This window comes from Lepus europaeus, chromosome X (assembly GCF_033115175.1).
Source record: "Lepus europaeus isolate LE1 chromosome X, mLepTim1.pri, whole genome shotgun sequence".
Classification (NCBI taxonomy): Eukaryota; Metazoa; Chordata; class Mammalia; order Lagomorpha; family Leporidae; genus Lepus; species Lepus europaeus.
The window spans coordinates 62847023-62871995 of NC_084850.1; the positions used below are offsets into that span (position 1 = coordinate 62847023).

Consider the following 24973-nt stretch of genomic DNA (forward strand, 5'->3'; position numbering starts at 1 on the left):
CTGCTGGTTCATTCCTCAAATGGCTGCAACAACCAGGACTGCGCCAGGCCGAAGCCAGAAGCCTGGAACTCCATCCAGATCTCCCTTGTGGGTGGCAGGGACCCAAGTACTGGGTTCATCTTCCACTGTCTTACCAGGCAAATTATCAGGAAGCTGGATCCAAAACGGAGCAGCTGGGACTCGAACAAGAACTCTGATATGGAATACTGGCGTTACAAGTAGCAGCTTAACCCACTACACAACAATATCAATCCTTAAAATTTTCGTTAAAAGTAATTGCTTCTTAGCGGTGATAATAACAGCAGAGTGAATATATAAATAATATTTCTGAAGTTGTCTTAATCATGTAGTAACATAATGAAAAATGTTCAATGGTAGCTTATAGCTAAACCTAAAACAAAATCCACACTAGTATACCTGAGACATGTAACCAGGAGGAAGATATATAGGTGGCAAAATACCACTTGGTGACATCAGAGGCACATCAGCAGGCCCTAAAAGATAATTATTATTAATAAATATTGCAATAACTTTAAATAAAGTCCATTATAAGAACCAGTTAACTTTAAATAGTGAAAACCAGCACCAAGCTTTAACAATAGCTAGCCATTTTAAAACTTGTATATTGTTTACTCATGAAGGTAGATGAGTCAATGAAAATTTGCCATAACCAGTGGGAAATAATCAAGGCATGTAATGAGTACTGGGTAAAATTTGTACTATAAAAAATATTGGCAAATTTTACTGCTAATGAAAATGAACTATTAGCCTCTGGTATAATCTGATTTTTACTTACCTATTTTTTCTCATGTATCATGTTTATACATTTGCATAACAGAAGTTTTACTTTATACAACAAAATATACTTTTATAGTGATGTTACCTAGTAAAACTTAAATCAATTCTCCTTTTAAGGCTTCTCACCAATAATGTGAAATAGTTGTTAGAAAACAGTGTATTATAAAGGACTCAATGCTACTTATGTGATGCCCTACTATTATAAGTATTCTGTCTTTAAATACACAATTGCATAGCAATTTGAAATACAACACAGAATAGAAACTTTTATATGTCATCATGCTTTTGTTTATCTGAGATTACTATAATTGGTGCTTAGTACTAAAAATATATGTGACTTTCAGATCATAGAATGGTAATTTATTTTTAACAATAGGAAATATAATAAATATGAGTTCATGATGAACTTTACATGGTAGCCATATAAAATCCGTTGCTGGATGATAATGTTTTTAGAAATTCTTGAGACACCTCAAAATCACTTTAGGATGCACAATTGGCATAAAAACAGAAATAATCATCTCTGTTTGAAATAGATAAAGCTTAACTATTTCAAATTGAGATGTTTGTGTATATATGATAAGATATATAATTATATAATATGTATTTAAGGTATATATATATATAATAAAATTATACAGTATCTAACTGTCTAGTATAGTGCTGGTGCAAGCCTGGCACTAAAGAAATAATTGTTGAATATACAAATGGATGAGCAATCTGAATGCCTCAGCAGTCATTTCCTACAGGAGACTAGTCTAAAACTCTAAGTGGTTATTAATATCTCCAAAATCTGGACTTCTTCAAATTGAATTCTTGAATTAATATCCTTTGATTTTTTTTTCAAGTACCTTACTCTTGAAGGTCTCAAGGTTAGCAAGATGAGCCCTGGACATTTCATTGATGCTAAGCCCCTATGAGAACTATATTAATTTAAAAGCATTCAATTTGGCTCAAACAGCAATGGATATAAGTGGGTTACTAGTAAAGTCGTTTCACACTAATATTTAAATTCATTCTATCTGACATCAAATAGCATACATCTAATTACATTTTCACTGACCTTGTATATTCTGAATGTTCCCATCATTAGACTTGATAGTGAGAGTCTCCCCAGGGTTAACTTGCACCAATATAATCTATAAATAAACAATTCTTTAATGATATACTTTTCTCTTCATTATGATATGAAAAAATCATTATTGCTTTTTGGAACAATATTCAGAGCCACTAATATGGAAGTTTCAAAATGCTCAAAGATAAATGATAATTGGATCAATGGGCCCTTAGGAGAAATTCAGTATACTTTAGTAAGAACAGGTCCTCCCCCACCCCAGTAAAACTTAATAAAGTCATAAGAAATATGTGCATTGGAGTGGAAAGATCAATTTTTTACCTGCACTCCCTCTCCTAAAGCCACAAAACAAAAAACAGAAAATAAAACTTATCCAAGGATAAAATTCAGACATACTTGTTGTATCCAATATTGTGGAAAGGAAGGCCATCTGGTATACCTCTTGGGATAACTCATCATTTGTGAGTAATTAGTGGTGTACTGGGTTGCAGTGGTAGTGTTCACTTGATAACTCTCCATCTAGTAAAACAAAGTAATTTTAATTTCAATGAGGTTATTTTTTTCTCAATTCCTTTTGACATGGCATATATCAAACAAAATTGCAAACTAGAAGTACAATCTTTGCTCTTTTTTAAAACTCTAGAGAAGAAAAGTTAATGATCTTTTCACATTCCATATTGAGATAGACGTCTCTTGAATAGATTAAAGAAGAAACAGATGCTAAATGTGAACTGCATCCTTTCTTTTTGGAAACCAATCCTATACAAAGAAGTCATTGCTGCTCAAGCACAATACTTTTAGAAAGTTGAATTCATAACTATGAATGAGCATGAAGGAACTTTAGTCTATGTTGCATTCTTATTTTTAACCATGCATCAGGAAAAAAATGTGGATAGTACAGAACTTAAGACATAATTCCAGGACTTCTGAGTTGATCACGGGAGTCTGAAAAAGCAGGCAAATGAGTCCAAAAGGACATTGTCTGTGATCTAAGCTGGTGCTAAATGCTTCAGGCAATTCAAAAGGCCTGTAAGGAAGATAAACTAATGTTGGTGAAAATATTAAACACTTTCAAAATAAGTGAGCAGTCATAAAAAGTGACATACTTTTTCCTAAATAACCTGGCCCACTCTAACTATGGCCATGTGCCCATGTGTGTGTGTTTGCTTTCTTATCTTCTAAATAAACTCTCTCATTTTGGGCACTATTAAAAAAAACCTAACATTGAATCCAAGAAAATTTTGTCTAGTTATAAAGAAAAAAAGATGCAAAAACTACCCTCACTTGATGCATGGAATCCCCACTGATAAATGGAACTACAAAAATTCTAATAAGGGATCGACACGGTGGCACAGTGCATTAAGCCACAGCCTACAATGCCAATATTCCATAATGGAGCAGCAGTTCAAATCCCAGCTGCTCTGCTTCCAATCCAGCTCTCTGATAATGTGTATGGGGAAGCAGCCAGAGATGGTACTAATATATGGGAGACCTGGATGGAATTCTTGGCTGCAGCCATTTGGAGAATGAACCAGTGGATAGAAGAATTCATTTCTGTGTCTCCCTTTCTGTCACTATATATTTCAAATAAGTAAAATAAATTATTTTCAGAAAAAGAAATCCTAATGAATATGTAAAAGCTTGTACTCATTCATGTCTAAAAAGATGGCTGTCAAAATAAAATGAAATCTTAGATTAATCAAATGAAGTCAAAGCCATGGTTTAAAATGCCAAAGCCTAGCTAAATACGCTTGAGAAAAGGCACCTTAATCTTTCTCTCCGGAAATGTCTACTAGGCTGATATTGTTTTATGGCAACATCACAAAACAACCAATGATCTTCATAAATGAAAATATAACATATAGAGTCAAGGGTTTTTACTTGATTGTTCACTCTTCACTCATATAAAGAGAAAAACAGATAGCTACATTTCACAGCATGAAGAATGGTTTAGTAAACAAGTCATTGGTTATTTGATCCACTCAGATTAAGTTCAAACAACTAATTTCCAATCTATGATGTTAACTGCCAAATGAGACTGCATATTACATAGAAAGCTATTAACAATTAATTAGATACCTTTAAATGATATAAACATAGATATTTACCTTAATTCTCCCAGATACTAAAACTTAATAACTTAAACAGAAATCAGATCTTCACACCCAAACCTTGAAACTTAAAATACTTTCCAGGTTGAAATATTTACATTTAGATGATACCAAATGACAAAATATGCTATAATTGTCCAGATCCTTGACTCTATATACACTTGGACAAAAATCAGAAATAAAAATTAGGATTTTTTGGGAGGTGAAGGAAGAGGATACTCAAGAGGGATCTTGCCAGAGATAGCCAAGTCCTCCAAATGAAATGTCCTTTGTGATTCTTCAACTCCTAGGTAACGGTGATACAAAAGAATGTTCACTATGTCATAGCTCTACTCAGCACCTACAACATTTCCTTATCCAGTTTTTTTTAATGGAATCTTAGGAGACTTCTTACTTATGAATACAGCTTTTCATAAATTAAACATTGTTTATTTTTTGAAAAGAAAACTGTTGGGGAATCATAAAGAAATATGAAGTGTACCCAGCAGGAAAATGTGTATGTTCTATTAGGTTAGGGATGCAGGAAATAATTACCAATTTATTCCTAAATATCTACTAAACAGAGACAAATACCTTGGGGGTAGTTTAAATCTCTTGTATCACAAAAAAAAATGGTTTTATCCAGGGAAAAATTCATTGCTCTCTGTATCATTGTAATGGCTGGACTGCTCAAGATTTAAAACATAACCTACAATGACATTTAGAAGTGAGGACTGGGGGTCAGCATTGTGGTGCAGCAGATTAATCTTCTGCTTGCAATGCTGGCATCCCGTATAGGAGTGCCACTTCAAGTCTACTTTGTTTCCCACTTAGCTTCCTGCTCATGCTTCTGGGAGGGCAGTGGAAGATGGCCCAAATGCTTGGGCCCCTGACACCTATGCGGGGCTCCTGGCTTTGGCCTAGCACAGCCCTAGCCATTGCGGTCATTTGGGGAGTGAACCAGTGGATGGAAGATCTCTCTCTCTCTCTCTCTCTCTCCTCTGTAACTTTGCATTTCAAATAAATAAAAAACTAATCGTTAAGGAAAAGAAGATGGAATAAAGGCAATCTATAATTTTCTTGTCTTGAACTAATTTAGCATCTACTTTAAGCATAGCTTTCAACCATTATATAAAAATGAGATGGGTGGGTGTTGTGGCACAGTGTGGTTAAGCCATTGCTTGGGTCACCTACATCTCATGTCAGAGTTCCAGCTCTCTTGCTAATGTGCCTAGGCTCAGGTACTTGAGTTCCCGCCACCCATGTAGGGAACCTGGGTAGGATTCCTGGCTCCTGGTTTCAGCCTGGCCTAGCCCAGGTCGTTGCAACCATTTGAGGAGTCAAGTAGAAGATTGAAGGATTGAAGATTCTCTCTCACCCTTTCTGTCACTCTGCCTTTCAAATAAATTAACTAATTAATAAGTTTTTTTTTTGTAAAAATGTAACAAAGGGCAGTTTGACAAAGGCTTGGTTGCCAAGGATTTTTTTTTTAAGTATAGACAATTTCTTTTCTTTTGTTTTTTAAGATTTATTTTATTTATGTGAAAGACAAGAGTTATAGAGAGAGGTAGAGACAGAGAGAGATATCTTCCATCTGTTGGTTCACTCCCTAAATGGCCAGAATGACCAGAGCTAAGCTGATCTGAAGCCAAGAGCCAGGTCTCCCACGTGGGTGCAGGGGCCCAAGGACTTGGCCCATCCTCCACTGCTTTCCCAGGTATGTTAGCAGGGAGCTGGATTGGAAGTGGAGCAGCCAGGATTTGAACCCGTGCCCATATGGGATGTCGGTGCTGCAGGCTGGGGCTTTAACCTGCTGTGCCACAGTGCTGGCGCCAGTGTAGAGAATTTCTAAGGTTGCTTTATTAAATACCTTGCTCCCAAAATAATCTGTTTTCCATATTATTAGGTAGGTCAATTGACTATTCTATAAGGTGAAGTACCTTTTTCAATTGCACTTTACTAATATTGCTTTTCAGGTTCTTGAACTGTCCTGAAAACAAAAAAATCCCATAGAAACCTTTATTTTGCTGTTTTATTTTATTTACAAATTTACTTTGTTAACCTATAAATGCAATGCTTTAACAGGAAACAACTCTGAAGAAAGAAAAATGCAAAATGTTGAGTCTGATTTTTACAAGTGAAGTACAAATACTCAAAAATTCTTATTAAGCTCTCTGAATGTGAACAGAAATAATTCTGACTGAAACTGTGTTTTAATTACTAACAATGTGAAGAGCGTTAATATTTTTATTTTTGTTAGATATACAGCGTTTCACTTACATGATGTGCTGTTTAAACTTTTTGGGGACATTAACCAATATTTTATAACATTATTTCTTTGAGTAAATGCATAAATGCACGCAGATTAATAAAGCTACACATTTTAAACATATATCTGTTTACATCTGCTTGTTAAATGATCACTCATACACACGCACACACACATATATATAAAGCACAATGATAAACTGAATATAATAAAAAATTAAAACATATGAAACAGTAAGTTCCAGAATCATTCAGGAAAAGGACAGCCAAAATATGTATTTATATTAGCAAATCTCAAAGATCTGTTATAGTCTTGAACGTCTTTACTTAGGCTACATATGCATTATATATTTTATATTTATATAGAAAAGTTGTGATAGAAAATAAATATATGAATATATAAGCTATATACAGTAAAATAAATGACAATATGTAAACAATGTTTTACATACTGAAGCAAGAAAATACAAGAGAGAATTATTCAAGGTTTCAACCTTCTATGTGTCATATGGAACAATTATTATAGTCCTCAATTTTAAAATTTCCTTTCATAAACTTGAAGGCCTTTTAACAACTGTCTTCCTGCTTCAGTAGCAATGCTCTCCTTTAAATAAGGACTTCTGAGGGCATGAAGTCACTATTGCACAAATACTCACCATATAGCCCCAGTTGGAATTTATGTCTCCCTTGGGAGAATGTGGAAGATCAATGACAGTACCAAGCCAGACTCAGGACAGATATATACCCATACAGATACTCTCTATATGAATATACATACCTATCATTTAGTACAGTTTGAACATTTTTCAAAAGTACTTAGTTTCAGAAATATTTATTCATAATATTTGAATGATTATGCTTGACAAATCAATTTTTTAGAATTTTGAAGGGAGAATAATGGTCTCAGAAAAATAGTCACAAACTTTTTATTGTGCTATCATTTCAATCTAATGTCATGGAATAGGTCTGTTGATAAAGATATTCTGAGAAAAGATAATATAAATTGGTTTGAGAATTATAAACAATAAATATCATTGAGACGTTTTCCTAAAAATTGAACACAAGAGGTAATACTGGAGAGCAAAATGTAGCAAATCAAGTAATTACAAGTATTTCAAGTAATTACAAGTATTTTGAAATTACTATATGCCAATTATAAAGAATGAGTTTTTTAAAACTCAAGATTTAATATGTTCCTATTACTTTATATGAATGATAACAAAACTTCAAATCTCTGATAGGGACCTGGTTAATACTTTTTTCATAGAATATATTTTGAAATATAGTGACTACAATTTTTATAAAAAATGCCATATAGAATTTAAATATTTTTGGGAGACTTCCCAAATCAGATAATGTTAAACCAAATGACACAAACAACTCATGATCATATTATATTGCCTTTCAATGAAATATATAGAGAAATGACACATTACTGGAGATATAAACAGGACTCCAAGTCTCAATGCAAGCATACTTGAAGACTGATTTTTAAAATTAGAACTTTAATATAGAAAGATAAAGAATGAGATGAATGAATAAATTCTAAAGACATAGGGAAATGTATAACATACACTGTTGGATAAAAATGAGTAAATATAAAACTATACATAGCATGCATCCAACTATGACTAGTATGTTTATGCACATATACACATATATGCATAGATAATAAATTGATAAAATTAAATGATGTTTATTTTGGTGCAAAAAAGTCAGAATTAATGAATTTGAGATGTTTTAAAAAAGGTTATGGAATAGGCCAAGTTAACATGCTGACACCCCATATCGAGTGCAGGTTTGAGTCCCAGTTGTTCTACTTCTGATCCAGGTTCCTTGCACCTGGAAAGACAGCAAGTGATGGCCCAAGTATTTGGGCCCCTGCCACCCATGTAGAAGAACTGGATAGGGTTCCTGGCTCCTGCTTGTGGCCATTTTGAGAGTGAACTAGAGGGTGAAAGATCTCCCTCTCCTTCTGTCTCTCCCTCTATCTCTGTCACTCTGCTTTTCAAATAAATAAATCTTTTTTTTTTAAGTTCACAGAAAATGTATACTATGAAAAACCAAGCATGGATTTCAGATTGTTTTAGCACCCAAAATAAACTTATTATTTAATTCAACTTTCATTCCATTTTTAAGAACTTTCTTGCTAGGATTTTATTGTGACTGTCACTGGTTGAGTGGGATTATGGGTGACTCACATTTAAAAACTTATTTTTCCTTGTTTTCCAAATTTCTCTTTCAGTTTTAAAATGAAAACAGAAGTTTTTTCATAAAAAGAAGGAATGAGAGGGTAAAGCTAGGACAAATTTGCATCTTCACAACAAAGAATGGAATATCAGGATCAAGATCTTTCTCTGTACCTTTCTTCTCCCCTGGACCACTTGAAAGCTCAGGAAATAGCTTTAAAGACAAATATGGGCCGGTGCTGTGGCTCAATAGGCTAATCCTCCGCCTGTGGCGCTGGCACACCGGGTTCTAGTCCCGGTGGGGGCGCCGGGTTCTGTCCCGGTTTCTCCTCTTCCAGTCCAGCTCTCTGCTGTGGCCCGGGAGTGCAGTGGAGGATGGCCCAGGTGCTTGGGCCCTGCACCTGCATGGGAGACCAGGAGAAGCACTTGGCTTCTGGCTTCGGATCAGCGTGGTGCACCGGCCGCAGTGGCCATTGGGGGGTGAACCAACGGCAAAGGAAGACCTTTCTCTCTGTCTCTCTCTCTCACTATCCACTCTGCCTGTCAAAAAAACAAACAAACAAACAAACAAAAAAAAACAAAAAAAAACCCAAGACAAATATGGACAAGAACTACAAAGATACATTACCCAAGTAATACTCCTAGCTAAGATTAAATAAAGAATTTGTGATAGAAAATACATATGTAAACACATAGTACATAAACAGATTTGAGAGGGAGCTAGAGAAAATTCTAAGATGTTCAAATCAGTTTGGGGTTATCAATAGAAGTTGAGGATGCATGAGATACTTATCTAGTCTTTTGAGGCTGATATCTTAAAAGGCAATCACGTTCCTCATGAATTGTCTTTTGGTGTCACCACAAGAAATGGTCTGCAGGAATGAATGATTGTCAGGCTGACCCAGTAGGGTATTGCTAACCCTAAAGTTTCTCCATAAAGAAGTAATTAAAGTAAAAGTATGTTTTTAAACTAAGGACCCAAGAAAACCCCAAACTCCAAATTTCAGCTATGATTCTGAATTATATTTAGCTCTGGCAAAGGTCCACGGGATCATGTTATCTGTTTTATCATTCCTAGACAGACTCACGAGTCTCTATTTGCATGTTGTGGTCCTTTGCTCATTGATAAAACCAATGATACTTTTTCTGTGAAATAATTTAAAGAATGCAGATGTCAAAAATATTATATTGGGGCCAGTGTTGTGGTGCAATGGGTTCTGCTGCTGCTTGTGTTCTGTCTCTCTTTCACTCTACCATTCAAATGAAGAGATAAATCTTTAAAAAATAAAACCATTATATTAGATTTATATACATATATACACATGTGTAATGCATTCTTTATGCTTATGTCATATGATCACAAGTATTTTAATATCTAAATGCCACTTAATTTCTTGTGTTGGATAGTGTAGCATTTCTATAATAGAATAATAGGATATTATCATGAAAAAGGTTTTACTTTTTAAATTTTTTTATTTTGTTCTTCTAAAGATTAGTTTTATTTATTTGAAAAGCAGGGTTACAGAGAGAGAGAGAAGGGACAGAGTGAGAGAGATCTTCCATCAGTTGGTTCACTCCTCAAATGACCACCACATCCAGGGCTGAGCCAGGCTGAAGCCAGGAGCCTGGAATTCCATCTGAGTCTCCCACATGGGTGGCAGGGGCCCAAGCTCTTGGGTCATCATCCACTGCTTTCCCAGGCACATTAACTGGGACCTGGATCAGAAGTGGAGCAGCTGGGACCTGAACTAGTGCTCACAGGGGATGCTGACATTCCGGGTGGCAGCTTAACCCCCTGTGCCACAATGCCGGCCGCAAGATTGATTTCTAAATGTCATTTATCCTTTAATTTTAGAAAAGTTACTGGCATCATTTAGAAATTATCATTAAAAATCGGATTGTGTTGAACATCTAAAGGTATAACTGAAATAGAATATCTTAAGTAAAAAACTGTATACTTCTGTCATTCCCAATATCAAAGTTTTCTCATAGATGAATTATTTTTAATTGTTGAGACATGTCAGCAAAAAGAACTCCTTACTTTTGGAAAATAGTCAATAAGCAAAGTTAATATAATTGATAAGTTTAAACTTACCTTTTTATTTTGTTTTCGATTAGAGATGAAAATATTGGTTATAACATCAAGCTCAAATTCTAAATCATAAAACCAAATAAGAACAACAAGAACAAAAATCCAACACATACACAAACAGAAAACTTCTGTTAACAATTTTAGAGATTTTCAAAGTTGGCAATTTAAGGTGACAGATCATTATATCTCCAGAAGAAATAACATTGTGAACTGTAATTTCAATTTATAGCATGTTTGAAGTAGAAAGGAAATAGAAATTTAATTTTCTTTGTTGATCTAACTCTACTGGAATAAAGCACAACAATTTTTTTTCTAGAGCTTAAAACTGAATTTGGGGACTGAAGGTGCACAGAGGAACTTAAATTAGGGGCTGAAATCGATTTGAAAATTAAACCCCTTCAAGGGTTTAATAAAAGTCAGTGGGGCAAAAGGTATGTCTTCTGCTAAAATCTGGTGTTCAGCAATGGTAAGCTGCATAGAGTCAACTTGGTCTGGGAAGATTTCAGACTTGCTCAGAGAAGGACACAAAAACAGGTGGAAAAATCTACCAAAAAATAAAAAAAGCGCTAAAATTAGAAGGGATTTTTCAAAAAAGTCATCTACTTTGAACTTGAAAGCAGCATCTAATAAAACTTTAAACATTTGTTAATGGAAGTTATTCAAAAGTATTAAGATGTAAATTGTCTTTAATTTGCCTCCCTTCATTAACATTTTACTCTTTTATCCCTGACTGAAAACAATGTGTATTACCATTTGTTGGGGAAAATAAAAGGAAAAGTCACCAAGAATCACTTTTCCGTTCTCTGCCAAAAAACTTTTTTTAAGGTAACAAAGTATTCCGTTCTCTGCCCAAATTTTTTGAAGGTAATAAAGTACTTTAAAAAAATGTGATCCCTTAGAAAAATAATTGATGGCTCCTTAATATTTGTTATCCATTCTTTAAGTTAAAGATAATTGCTTTAAGAAGTGTATTTTACTTAACATTCCTTGTGCTTTCAACCTTGTAAGAGAGTAGTGACCTGTCAAAGGAGTGATAGCTTGCGCAGGAGCAGGGCGGGGCACGGGTGGTTTCGTGCGTGTAGACTCTAAAGAGGAAAACGTTGATTTCCCCCTTTAAGGTGCTGTAAGTTATGAGTTAGTCTTTAAGGTCCTTGATTCCTGTGATTATTTGTTAGAATACCGGTAAAATAGTCACTCACTTCTTAAATGAATTTGGCATCAGCAGAACTCCTTGAAAACAATTCGTCCTGTTGTCAAGTGGTTGCTTATATAAGGCCAAATTTGAGATAGAAAAGCTTAGATTCTACCACTCAGAAAAAGCCAAACAACTTGATTCAAATTATTTCACAAGGCTCCCATTTAAGTAGATGTTATTAATGGTAATAATATACTCTTACGGGTAGAAAAAGCAAGGACATTTTCAATTTTCTTTTTAACTTTAGATAAAACGATTCACAGAAACAGCAACAGGTATCTTCAAGGCGCGATGCAAAGAAAAGGAAAAAAAAATCCACTGATTTCCAAACAAATCAACTCTCTGCACCCTAAACCGCAAATACTCATCTTTTAGGTAGTTAAATAAAAGATGCCCAGCGCTGGGCAACACTCTTGTGTACATTCGGCAAGGAATCTAAATTTCTTCAGTAAAATAAGCACCTGGTTCACTTACCAGTCAATGTCTACGGAAAGGGAAAAGTAGAAGAAGAAGAAGGAGGAGAAGAAGAAGAAGCAGAAAATAGACAATATTAGAGCCAGCACGGGGCAGTAATATAGAAGACTTCCTGTATACCGTCCTCCGACCCTAGGAGCTTCAGATTCTTTAACTAACTGTACCAAAAACTACAGTTGCTGCAAAGGCAAGGAACACAGCAAGTAGACATAACGATGATTCTCCAAAAGCGAGTCACTCTTCAGGTATTTCCCAATGGGACGGTGCCTTTCCAATAGGAAAAGAGACCAAGCAATAGTGACCCATCTAGGATTGAAAAAGATAAAAGGCGGTTCTGGAAAAGCAGCCACCAAATATAAAGACAAGCGGAGAAACGAAGCTAAAAGAATAAAGAGGGGAGCGAGCGGGACCTACGTGGCCCAAGCGGCGGACAGGAGGCACTAGGGGCTGTGGAAGCAAGGTCCTTCCACGCGGCACCCAAAAGCTGGAGGGGGAGCGCGCCTGTTCACACAGTCTCAATCTAAATGAGGCTCCAGATGTAAAAGGAGCCCTTGGTCTCCCCTAGCCCTCCTCCCCCACCCCAAAGTCTTCCCTCCAAAAATATCCCCTCACCTCCTCAAGCGGGCCCCAGCAGCCGTGTAACCCTATCCATCAGCATCCCAGCAACAGGCGAACTCGGCCCCTGGCTTGGTGGCCACGCCCCCCCGCCCCCATCCCCCTCCCTTGCTGTATGCTACTCCTCGCGTTCCTTGCGGTCACCGCATCATCGGTGTCCCCTCCCTGAGCCAAAGTCCCCACGGAGTCTGCTCACGCCCCCTTGGCGGAGTCACCCGCCCGCAATTCCGAGCGGGCCAACAGCCGTTGGGGGCAGAAGAAAGGCACAAAGTTAGGAGCTACAGCAGCAGCTGTTCTGAGCCCAAGGACCCGGAGGGGCGGGGCAAGAAGGAAAAGTGACAGGGAAAGAAAAACAAGAGTAGCCTGCGGACCTGCGCCCGCCACCGCCCCCCTCAGCGGGGTCACAGGCCGGCAGGCACTGATAGACTAACCAGGCCACCAGGTCAGGGGAACGGGGTTGGGGGGAGAAGGGAAGTTTGGAGTGGTTGTGGCTCCTTGCCTGCCTCCTCTCACAAGAGGCTAACAAGAGACCTCATTCCTTCCCATCTCCCCTTCCTCCCTGGTCGGGTTATCTGTCTGTTTCATCACACATTTAAGTGTCTCCCTTCTTGCCACCCCTGGACATCACCTCTCTGATGTGTAGGCAGCAAGGGACATCAGGAAGGATTGAGCATGGTGGACAGAGTTGCTCCTAGACCTCAATGTCTGAGGTCAGCAATGGGATGGAGATATCTTTGACAGCATGCCTCTGCTTCCCAGCACTGGACAGGGCAAAGTGAGTCTCCGTGGGTACCACACTGCCCCCCTTGCAAAGCATTGTTTCCAGACAGGTTATATAGAACAGGCTGAACTTTTTTCTGCTGGCCCGTCTGCAGCCCTTTGGCATTCTTCTCTAGTCCTTCTAACCAGGCCAAGAACTCAAGAGTATCTGTGGAGTGGCTTGCTTTCTTGTGGCCAAGGCCTGCAGAGGTTCAGAGTCCCAAATCTCCATGGTTCAGGGCAAACTGGAACGCAGCAGGCGGCCCTTAGCCCTTCCCAGATCTGTCCTGCACAGCTGCCAGCCACTGCAGCTTCACCCTCTGAAAAGGGGAAGACCTCATCGAGGGACATCAAAGGACATTGGCTCAGTGTGTGCCTCCCCAGGTCCCGGACTGGTGAGCCACTGCTCCGGAGTTCTTTGATAGGAGGGCCGTTACCTCATTGTATACCAGGCTATTCACTCCTTTGCCCAATCGTGGGACAGGCCAACCTTTTCTTCCGTTCTCTTGAGATTAGTGTTCCCAATTTGCAAACCTATCTCCTTGGCCGTTTCATTGTGTGGATTTTGTTTCATAAGGGTCTGCGGCAGCTGGGCCCCAAAGTGAAAGGGTCCAGAAGAGGAAATTGCTGAATCGTCGGATTGGATACAAGTGTTCTCTAACAAAGGGATTTGTGAAGGGAAAGGGCAGGGGCACTTAAAAATACTATAACTCACAATGACCGGTGTGGTCAGGCTCCCTCTTCCCTGCCAATCGCCTGTCCTCTCCAATAAGTGGATTGGAGAGTCTCCCCAGCCTGACTGGGGCCAGAGTAAACAAACTGTCTGTAAGAGTTGTAGAGATGCTAATGTTTGACAGGAGACAAGTGCCAGGAGCTGAGATTGGGAAAGGGCAGTTCTGGGGACAGGGGAGGGGAGGGAGTTCAGTCTGTTCTGTTCAATTCAGCTGCCTTTATCTACTGCTGCTGGCATCAGACAGAGAAGGATGGTTCGAGGGGAGATAGGATGCATTCCCAGCTGCCTAAACAGAGGTAGCGTTTTGGTGGGGTTGGAGAGTATATGTGGGTGCAGCATGGTCTGAAGACATCAGACAAGCAGGAATAGCTCTGGCGGCTGGAGTGGGCACTGACTGGCACAAACAGGCTAAGGTAAGGCTAGTACAAAGAGAGACTGCAGGCAGAGCCAAGGACAAAGTGAGCTCACAAGGAGCTGGACTGAAACTGTGGGAATTAGGAAGGGGGAGCTAACAAGGCAGTCAGGGGAACCCCATGACTTGGGTTGCTATAGGAGCAAACTTCTATGAGCTGGAGGAGAAACAAGGTACGTCTGGAAGAGACTGAGCAGGAGAACAATTCAAAATGAAATGAACATTGACAGATGTACTTGCAGTTTATGGGATTGAACGTGTGAACCATCGACACAGAAGCCGTTCAAATCCTTTGATGAAGGGGGAAGGGAAGCCCAGTAAGGTAAAAGGATTTCCTATTTAGTGGCAAGACCAGTCTCCTGACTTCTAATCCTGGGCTCTCCCTTTGCCATCCACACAAAGTGTAGATCAAAGAGGTCTGTACTTTAGCTTGCTGCATTGCAGTTTAACCTGTTTAGGGGAGGTCCTAAAACTCAGGAGGGCTGCCACACTTGAAAGAAGGTACTTTGAGGGTCAGGGACCTGGTCTTACATTTCTACCCACTTCATGACATCCTGCTCCAAATGACTCAAGAAACGGTGAGATCAAGCAAGTGAAGCTACTTAGGGACTCCCTGTTAGTGTTTTTGTCACTGAGGGTATGTTTATATGTGACCTCAGACAAACCTTCTTTGTGGAAACATTTGAAAGTGCATACAGAGATAACTTATTTGCCAGGCAATTGGCAAACAACTCACAGCGATTTGCCACTAAAGGAATGTAGCCTAACTCTGGGCATCCATGAAAAAGAGAATTTGGAAAAGTAGAATGTGGATGGAGGTCATATACTGAAAATACCCTTGGCGAAGCTGAGCGACCAAGTTGGGTATGAGTAACTCAATAGTGAATAACTCACAGAAGCCTGCAGTACTCTCTGCTAGCAAATAGTGAGATCCTGCAAATAGATACACATATCTCCCTTTAATAGGACTTGGGTTGGGCTCTTGGAAATGTGAGCCTGATTCAAAACAATTTTATAAACAGCAACATTACCCATAGGAATAAGTTGTAAGTGAGGGTTAAATTCTAGAGAACCTCCCCCACCCACCACCAAAAAGTTACCTCACAAGCCACAAAGTGATCACCAAGTTAAAGTAATTTGTAGGAAAAAGTGAGCATCTAAAAAGCAAATATTTAGAAAAGCATTTCTAAACAACTTGTGTATTTCACAGATTCTCATTATAGCAGTATGATTATTGCAAAGGCAACAAAACTATTTGTAAATATATACCAGAAAAAAATCTCAGAGGGCCAGAGTTGTGGCATGGCGAGTTAAGCCACCGCCTGCAATGCTGGCATCCCATGTGGGGGCCAGTTTGTGTTCCAACTGCTCTGCTTCCAATCCAGCTCCCTGCTAATGTGCCTGAGCTAGCAGCTTGGGCCCCTGTACCCATGTGGGAAACCTGGAGGAAGCTCTTGGCTCCTGGCTTTGGCCTGGCCCAGCCGTTTGGGGTGTGAACCTGCAGATGGAAGATCTCTTTCTCTCTCTTTTTAAAGATTTATTTATTTGAAAGCCAGAGTACATAGAGAGGAGAAGCAGAGAGAGAGAGAGAGGTCTTCCATCCAATGGTTTACTCCCCAGTTGTCCACAAGGGCCAGAGCTGTGCTGATCTGAAGCCAGGAGCCAGGAGCTTTTTCTGGGTCTCCCACGTGGGTGCAGGGGCCCAAGGACTTGGGCCATCCTCTTCCGCTTTCCCAGGCCATAGCAGAGAGCTGGATCGGAAGTGGAGCAGCTGTCTTGAACCAGCGCCCATATGGGATGCTGATGCTTCAGGCCAGGGAGTTAACCCACTGTGGCACAGCGCCGGCCCCATCTTTCTCTCTCTCTAATTCTGCCTTTTAGATCAACAGATAAATCTTAGAAAGAAATAAAGGAAGAAATCTGAGGGAGATTTACTTGTTAACAGACTTAGTACAAGTATTAGGGACAATAAATTAATTTCAGGGATCTCACTGTACTGATTTTATAAAGGTTGCTTTGAAAGTACCCCTTATTATTATAGTTAGATTTAAAATTTTTTATAACACAATTATAAGCAATTTATATGAAAATGATTTTGAAATCATTTATTTGTTTTGGCATTACCTGGACTTTTTTTCTGACTGGGAAAAACAATATTTTACTTCTTCCAGCTTTATTTAGGCAGAAATGACAAATAAAACCATATATATATTTAAGATATACAACATGACATTTTGGTGTACATATATCTTGTGAAATGATTATCACAATCAAGCTAATTAACATATCCATCACCTCACATAGTTACCTTTTATTTTGTATGTGGTGACAACATTTAAGATTTCTTAACACATTTCAAGTATACAATAATTATTAACTGTACTCACCATATTGTACACGAGATTGCCAGAACTTACTCATTTTATAAATGGAAAAAATTGTACCCTTTTCCTGCAGCGCTGGCATCCCATATGGGTTCAGGTTCAAGTCCCGGCTGCTTCCCTTCCAATCCAGCTCCCTGCTGATGGCCTGAGAAAGCAATGGAAGATAACCCAAGTGCTTGAGGCCCTGTACCTGCATGGGAGACCCGGAGGAAGCTCCTGGCTCCTGGCTTCAGATCTGCTTAGCTCTGGCCATTGTGGCCATTTGGGGAATGAGCCAGCAGATGGAAGATCTCTCTTTGTCTCTCTGTCTGTAACTCTGCCTCTCAAATAAATAATCTTTTTAAAAAAAGGTCATATGTGTTTGTTTTTATTATTTCTTTTCTCCTGCTCACTCTTTTTCTAGATCCCTAAGGTGGAATCTTAGTTTATTAATTTTTGCTTTCTATTCTTTTTTATTACATACATTCAATCATAAATTTCCTACTGAACACTTACTTTTGCTACATCCCACAGATTTTGATAAGTTTTTTTTTTTAAATTTTCATTTGGTTCTAAGTATCTCAAAATTTCTCTTGAGATTTCTTTTTTTTTCCCCTTGAGATTTCTTGATTAACTTATGTGTTATTTGGAAGTTCGCTGTTGAAGCTCCATGTATTTTTGGATTTTTCAACTGTATTTCTGTTAATTTGTTTTTTTAATTCTACTGTGGTCTTAGAGCAGATATTGTATGATATCTATTCATTTAAATTTATTTGATGTGTGTTCTATAGCCCAGAATTTGGTCCATCTTGATGAATGTTTCACATGACTTGAGAAGAATGTGTATTCTGTTGTTGCTGGATGAAGTACTATATGGATATCCATTATATCCTGCTGAACGATGGTGTTGTTGAGTTCAATGATGTCCTTATGGTTTTCTGCCTACTTGATCTGTCCATTCCTGGTAGGGGGTATTGAAGTCTTCACATATAATGATGGATTCATTTATTTCTCCTTGAAGTTTTATCAGTTTTTGCCTGATGTATTTTTGCATTCTGATAATAGCCATATAGAGGTTAAGGATTCTTGGAGAATTGATCTCTTTATTATTATGTGATGTTCCTTGTTGTCTCTGATAACTTTTCTCTGTTGAAATCTGCTCTTTCTGAAATTAATACCACAATAACTATCCTTTATCTGTGTTTCCACTTATTGCAGTTTCAGTTACTCAGGATCAACCTTGGTCCAAAAGTGTTTTTTTTTTTTTTGACAGGCAGAGTGGACAGTGAGAGAGACAGAGAGAATGGTCTTCTTTTTCCGTTGGTTCACCCCCCCATTGGCCGCTGTGGCCGGCGTGCTGCGGCCGGCGCACTGCGCTGATCTGAAGCCAGGAGCCAGGTGCTTCTCCTGGTCTCCCATGCAGGTGCAGGGCCCAAGGACTTGGGCCATCCTCCACTGCACTCCCGGGGCCACAGCAGAGAGCTGGACTGGAAGAAGAGCAACCGGGACAGAATCCGGCGCCCCAACCAGGACTAGAACCCAGGATGTCTGCGCCACAGGCGGAGGATTAGCCTATTGAGCCGCGGCGCTGGCCCAAAAGTGTTTTTTAAAGATTTATTTATTTATTTGAAAGGGAGAGGGAGAGAGAGAGAGAGAGGGAGAGAGAAGGGAGAGAGGCAGGGGGAGAGAGAGAGGTCTTCCATCTGCTGACTCATCCCCCAAATGGTGGCAATGGCTGGAGCTGTGCTTGTCTGAAACCAGGAGCCAAGAGCTTCTTCTGGGTATCCCACATGGGTACAAGGGCCCAACTACTTGGGTCATCTGCTGCTTTTCCAGGAGTATTAGCAGGGATCTGGATTAGAAGTGGAGCAGCTGGGGCTTGAACTGGTGCTCAAATGGGATGCTGCTGCTGCAGGTTGTGGCTTTACCCATTACACCACAGTGTTGGCCTCAGTCCAAAAGTTGAAATGGAAATAATATTAATGGAGATAAATATTTTTGAAGTTTTAAGTTGCATACCGTTTTTAATATCTTGATGAAATTTTGCACCATGCAATTCCCTCCCACCTGGGATATGAATTGTCCTTTTGTCCAAAATATCCATGCTGTATATGTTACCCACCTGTTAGTCACTTAGTAGCCATCTTCATTTCAGATTCATTGTCATGGTATTGCATTGCTTGTGTTCAGGTAACCCTTATTTTACTTAATAATGGTCCCAAAGTGCAAAACTAGTTCTGCTGGCAATTTGAATATGCCAAAGAGAAACCATAAAGTGGTTTCTTTAAGTGAAAAAGTGAAAGAAAGAAAAATATTGGTTGTCAATCTCTTATTATACTAAATTCACAAATCAAACTTTATTATGTGTTTGTGTGTGCAGGAAAAAACATACTGTGTATAGAGTTCAGTATTATCATGAGGTTCCGGCATCCACTGGGAGTCTTGGATAAGGAGGAACTGTTTTCTTGGGTTGTTTTGGTTAGTAATAGCACAGTGTATTTTTCACCATTCATTTACTTTTAGTCTTTATGTGTTTTATGAGTAAAGTGGATTTCTTGTAGGCAGCACATAGTTGGGCCTTGTTTTCTGATCTACTCAGATATCTCTTTTACTTGGTGCTTTAGATTATTGATGTTTCCTTCTTATGAATTATTGATATAGTTGGTTTAATAGTTGGAAGTATGCTGTCGAAGCTACATCTATTTTTGGATTTTTCAGCCATATTTATGTTAATAATTTGTGTTTCAATTCCATTGTGGACGGTCTGAGAGCAGATATTGTATGGTTTTTATATTTGCTAGTTTTTATTTGTTGCCCTTTTTCTTTGTTCATATTTTTGACTTATACTCTTGCTCTGCCTGCTTTTGGTTTTCATTGAGAATTTTTGATGATTTCATTTTCTCTTCTTAGTATATTAGTTGTACTTATTTTTTAGTCTTTAAAGAAGTTAACCCTAGAGTTTATAATAGACATTTACAACTAATCTAAATCCATTTTCAAATAAAATGACAACTTTTCATAGGTTGCAAGCACCTTTTAATAAGAAAATAACCCCAGGGGCTGGCATTGTGGTGTAATGGGTTAAGCTGCTGCCTACGGTGCCAGCATCCCATAGGAGCACTGGTTGAAGTCCTGGCTGCTTCACTTCTGATCCAGCTACTTAAAATGCACCTGGGAAAGCAGCAAAGGATGGTCCAGACGCTTGGGCCTGCGCCACTCATGTGGGAGACCCAGATGGAATTCCAGGCTCCAGACTTTGGCTTGGCCCAGCTCCAGCAGTTGTGACCATTTGGGAAGTGAGCCAGGTTTGGGTAGTTTTCTGTTGCAACCTCTTTGAATATGCTTTTTGTTTCTTTGGCTTTCTGAAGTCCCTCTTGAACCCTAATAAGGCAGAGTTACAGAGAGGCAGAGAGAGAGAGAAAGAGAGAGAGAGAGAGAGAGAGAGAGAGAGAGAGAGAGAGAGATTTCCATCCACTGGTTCACTCCCCGAATGGCCGCAATGGCTGGAAGCCGGGCCGATCTGAAGCCAGGAGCCAGGAACTTCATCCTGGTCTCCCATGCTGGTGCAGGGGCCCAAGGACTTGGACCATCTTCCACTGTTTTCCCAGGCACATTAGCAGGGAGCTGGATCAGAAGTGGAGCATCCGGGACTCGAACTAGTGCCCGTATGTGATGCTCTTGATTCTCTTTTGTTTTATCTCCCCCAATGGTATATTTTCAAAGTGTCTATCTTCATGCTCAGTGATTCTTTCTTCTGTTTAATATATTCTGCTATTGATACCTTGTATCATTTTGTTCATTTCAGTTAGTGTCCTTTTTCAGGTGAGGGATTTCTGCTTGATTTTGTTTAATTACTTTCATCTCTCTATCAAATCTCTATGTTAAAATATTACACGGTTACTTAGACCAAACACTTAGACCATTTTCCATTCATTTCCCAGGTGTGTTATCAGGGAGTCATTTGGAAGTGGAGCAGCTGGGACTTGAACAAGTACTCATTTGGAAATGCTGGCATTGCAGGTGCAACTTCATCTATTGTGTCACAATGCCAGCCCTACTGCAATTATTCTTATTATCTTTGTCTTTTAACATTTATTATTGGATTAAAATAGATTTACAGATGCCTCTTTCAGTTTCACAGTATTCTGCGTATTTCTATAAATTTACCATTACCAGTGAGTTTTACATTCTCATATATTTTTGTGTTACTGCTTAGTGTCCATTAATTTCCACTTGAAGAACTCTCTTTAGCATTTCTTTTAAGGCAGTTCTAGTGGTGTGGAACTACCTTAATTTTTGTTTGTCTGGGAAGTGGTTCTCTGTCAATTCTGAAGGAAACTTTCTGGTATAGTGGTCTTGGTTGGTGTCCCCCCCGCCCCCCCCGAATATGTTTTCCTACTCCCCTCTGCCCCCTGCCTGCAAGGTTCTTCCTAAATAATATGCTGATGGTCTCATGGCAATTTCTTTGAGTTGCTTTTCTCTTGTGTTTAAAAAATTCTCTTTGTCCTTAATTTTTGACAATTTGATTATACTACATTTCAGTGTAATCTCCTTTGGGCCCAACTTACTTGGAATCCTTTGAGCTTTATAAATCTAGATGATCATTTCATTTCCAAGACATGGGAAATTTTTGGCCATTATCTCTTCTTTCAGTTTTATTTTTACTTGAGGATTTTTAATCTGGGAGCTTTTTAAGTGCATTAAAAGAAGCAGAACTGTATTGACTCTTCTCATAATTCAATCCAAAACCAGCACAATTTCTTTCACATAGCATCTCTTTCCAGAATCCTTCCCTAGATAGTGTTGAAGCACCACAGTTCTAGTTCCCTGCCCACTCCAAACTTGATGTTTGCTTCTATAACACATAAAACAGTGTGCATAATTTGTCTGCACCCCACTGGGTTGTACACTTCCTGAAGACAAGGCACATATGTCTATTTTCCTGTGTGCCTTCAGTGCCTAGCTCCTAATAAGTTTCAACAAAGTTTGCATACTGAACTTATGAGGCCACATGGGTCTCCAAAGACCCACACCCTCTAGGCGAACTGGGAGGTTACACTCCTAGAGAAACTACTTTAAATATGCTTCTAGATGGCTAGGATAAGTCAACCTACTTGACTTTCTTACCAGTCTAAAACCCTCCTTAGTATATTCTTGAAACAGAACTCCCTGACACCTATGGAAAGAAGAGGACTCCAGGGAAGACAGTTAAGCCAATCTCCACTCCATTCCTAACCCCAAACACACAGCAAAACAGTGGGTCTGCCATCAGTGGCATGCCTCAGGGCATGCACAGCAACCAAAGAGATCCTCAGACTTTATTCAGAAAAAGATGGCCCTGGCCTTCTCAAGATGGCAGTACACTTATTGCGGAAGTTGTAACTTCATCTAGGCACTTCATGAGGAACCAGGGCTGCTTCTGCTGTCCAGGTAACTGAAGCTGGTTGCAAGGTCCTTCTCATCCCCTTTCTCTTTCTACTTATATCTCTCTTTCTACTTCCTCGGAAGAGATAGAGACATTTCTCTCCCAAGATCAAGTCACCTATCAGCCATTCTTTTTTTTTCCTTTTAAAAAATTTCTTTAGATAAAGTTTCTTCATTTTCCCTCATCCATTTTATTTTATTATTTTATTTATTTTTGGTGGCGGGATAGGTGTCCATATGCAGACCCAATGCAGTGACCCTCATACTAGCTATCCATTACAATCACTCCTTGAGTGCAATTGATATAGGGAACATATTCATAATCTACAATCCCTCCTAATTACCTATTTCTGCATCTCCTCTCCATGGCCAGGCAACCGGTTGTCTGCTTTCCGTCACTATAATTTTTTTGTTGTTGTTTATTTGAAAGACAGAGTTAGAGAGAGAGAGAGAGAGAGAGAGAGAGGGAGAGAGAGAGGTCTTCCATCCACTGGTTCACTCCCCAAATGGCTGCAACAGCCAGAGCTGAGCCGATCTAAAGTCAGGAGCCAGGTGCCAGGAGCCAGGAGCTTCTTCTGAGTCTACCACATGGGTACAGAGTCCGAAGGACTTGGGCCATCCTCTGCTGCTTTCCTAGGCATATTAGCAGGAAGCTGGATCAGAAGTGGAGCAGCTGGGACTTGAACCGGTGCCCATACCTCATCCGCTTTTTATATTCCCTTAATGTGTATGTTAGTTTGCTTGATGGTATCCTGTAATTCAAGGTTTCTTCAGCCCTTTTCATTTTTCTGTTTACTGCTGTGATTAAATAATTTTCAATGACCTCTCTTTGAATTTACTGGTTCTTATTTTTAAGGAAGTCTTCTGTTGAAACTTTCTGGTGAATTTTTTAGTTCAGTTATTGTATTGTATTTTTTAACTTTTATTTAATAAATATAAATTTCCAAAGTACAGCTTTTGGATTACAGTGGCTTTCTCCCCCCTGTAACCTCCCTCCCACCCGCAACCATCCCATCTCCCGCTCCCTCTCCCATCCCATTCACTTCAGGATTCATTTTCAATTATCTTTATATACAGAAGATCAATTTAGTATATACTAAGTAAAGATTTCAAGAGTTTGCACCCACACAGAAACACAAAGTGTAAAGTACTATTTGAGTACTAGTTATACCCTTAATTCACATAGTACAACACATTAAGGACAGAGATCCTACATGGGGAGTAAGTGCACAGTGACTCCTGTTGTTGATTTAACAATTGACACTCTTGTTTATGGCGTCAGTAATCACCTGAGGCTCTCATCATGAGTTGCCAAGGCTATAAAAGCCTTTTGAGTTTGCCAACTCTGATCTTATTTCGACAAGGTCATAGTCAAAGTGGAAGTTATCTTCTCCCTTCAGAGAAAGGTACCTCCTTCTTTGATAGCCCATTCTTTCCGCTGGGATCTCACTCACAGAGATCTTTCATTTAGGGTTTTTTTTTTTTCCCACAGTGTCTTGGCTTTCCATGCCTGAAATACTCTCATGGGCTTTTTAGCTAGATCTGAATGCCTTAAGGGCTGATTCAGAGGCCAGAGTGCTGTTTAGGACATCTGCCATTCTATAATTCTGCTGAGTATCCCCCTTCCCATGTTGGATCGTTATTGTATTTTTAATCTCCAGAGTTTCTTTGTGGTTCTTTATTGTTTTTCTTTGTTGATATTTACATTTTGTTCATGTATTATATTCCCATTTTTGTTTAGTTGTTGTCTTAATCTTCTTTGTATTTCTGTAATGAAAAATTTGAATCTCAGTAAGCCATTAAGAAAAGAGGTTGATTTAGCTCACAGTTCTGGAGACAGGATAGTTCAAGCTTATGGCATCAGTATCTATTCAGCTTCTGGTGAGGTCTTCCTACTACATCAACTCATGGCAGAGAAGCAGAAGGGCAATAGCCATGTGTAGAAGATGTTAAACATGTTAGGTAGCCTTTCTTTATACCAACATGTTCTCATAAGAACTTGTTCATTCTCACCAGGGTGAGAACTTAATCATGGACAGTCCTACAAGAAAGATATCAATCCTTCTTAATGACTTAATTGCCTCTCGAAGGCTTCACCTCATTTCAACACTGTTACATTGGTAATTAGATCTTGAGTTCTGATGCAGACAAACCATCTCCAAACCATGACTTTCCCTCGTGTCACCCCCCTCACATCCATTGCATCTTTCTCACATACAAAATATAATCTCTCCAGCCTAAAGTCCCAAAATTTTAACTCACTTTAGTGTCAACTCAAAATTCTGTGTCCAATGTCTCATTTGAAACTTAAGGAAAAATCCTTCTAGCCGTGAGCCTATGAAATAAAAAAGCAGATTATCTACTTTCAAGTTACAATGGCACCCCCATTCACAAAGGGAGCAATGAACAAGTAGAATGGAGTAACTGATCCAAATGAAGTTCAAAAGCCAGAGGGATAGACATGAAATCTCAAAACTTAGCTGGCA

General features: G+C 39.0%; 1 protein-coding gene across 3 annotated transcripts in view; it reads right to left on the bottom strand.

Moving 5' to 3' along the window:
* LOC133753174 (fibronectin type III domain containing protein 3C1-like) overlaps nucleotides 1–12868 on the bottom strand; it is a 50371-nt gene extending 37503 nt beyond the window's left edge. For all 3 annotated transcript variants that reach the window (XM_062183584.1, XM_062183583.1, XM_062183582.1), the window contains exons 1-4: nucleotides 12794–12868; nucleotides 2270–2392; nucleotides 1862–1937; nucleotides 418–494 (exon numbers count right to left, since the gene is read on the bottom strand). In XM_062183584.1, coding sequence (XP_062039568.1) covers nucleotides 418–494; nucleotides 1862–1937; nucleotides 2270–2392 — 276 coding nt within the window. In that variant the 5' untranslated portion in view covers nucleotides 12794–12868. The remainder of the gene's footprint in view (nucleotides 1–417; nucleotides 495–1861; nucleotides 1938–2269; nucleotides 2393–12793) is intronic.
* Between the last annotated feature and the right edge of the window lie 12105 nt (nucleotides 12869–24973).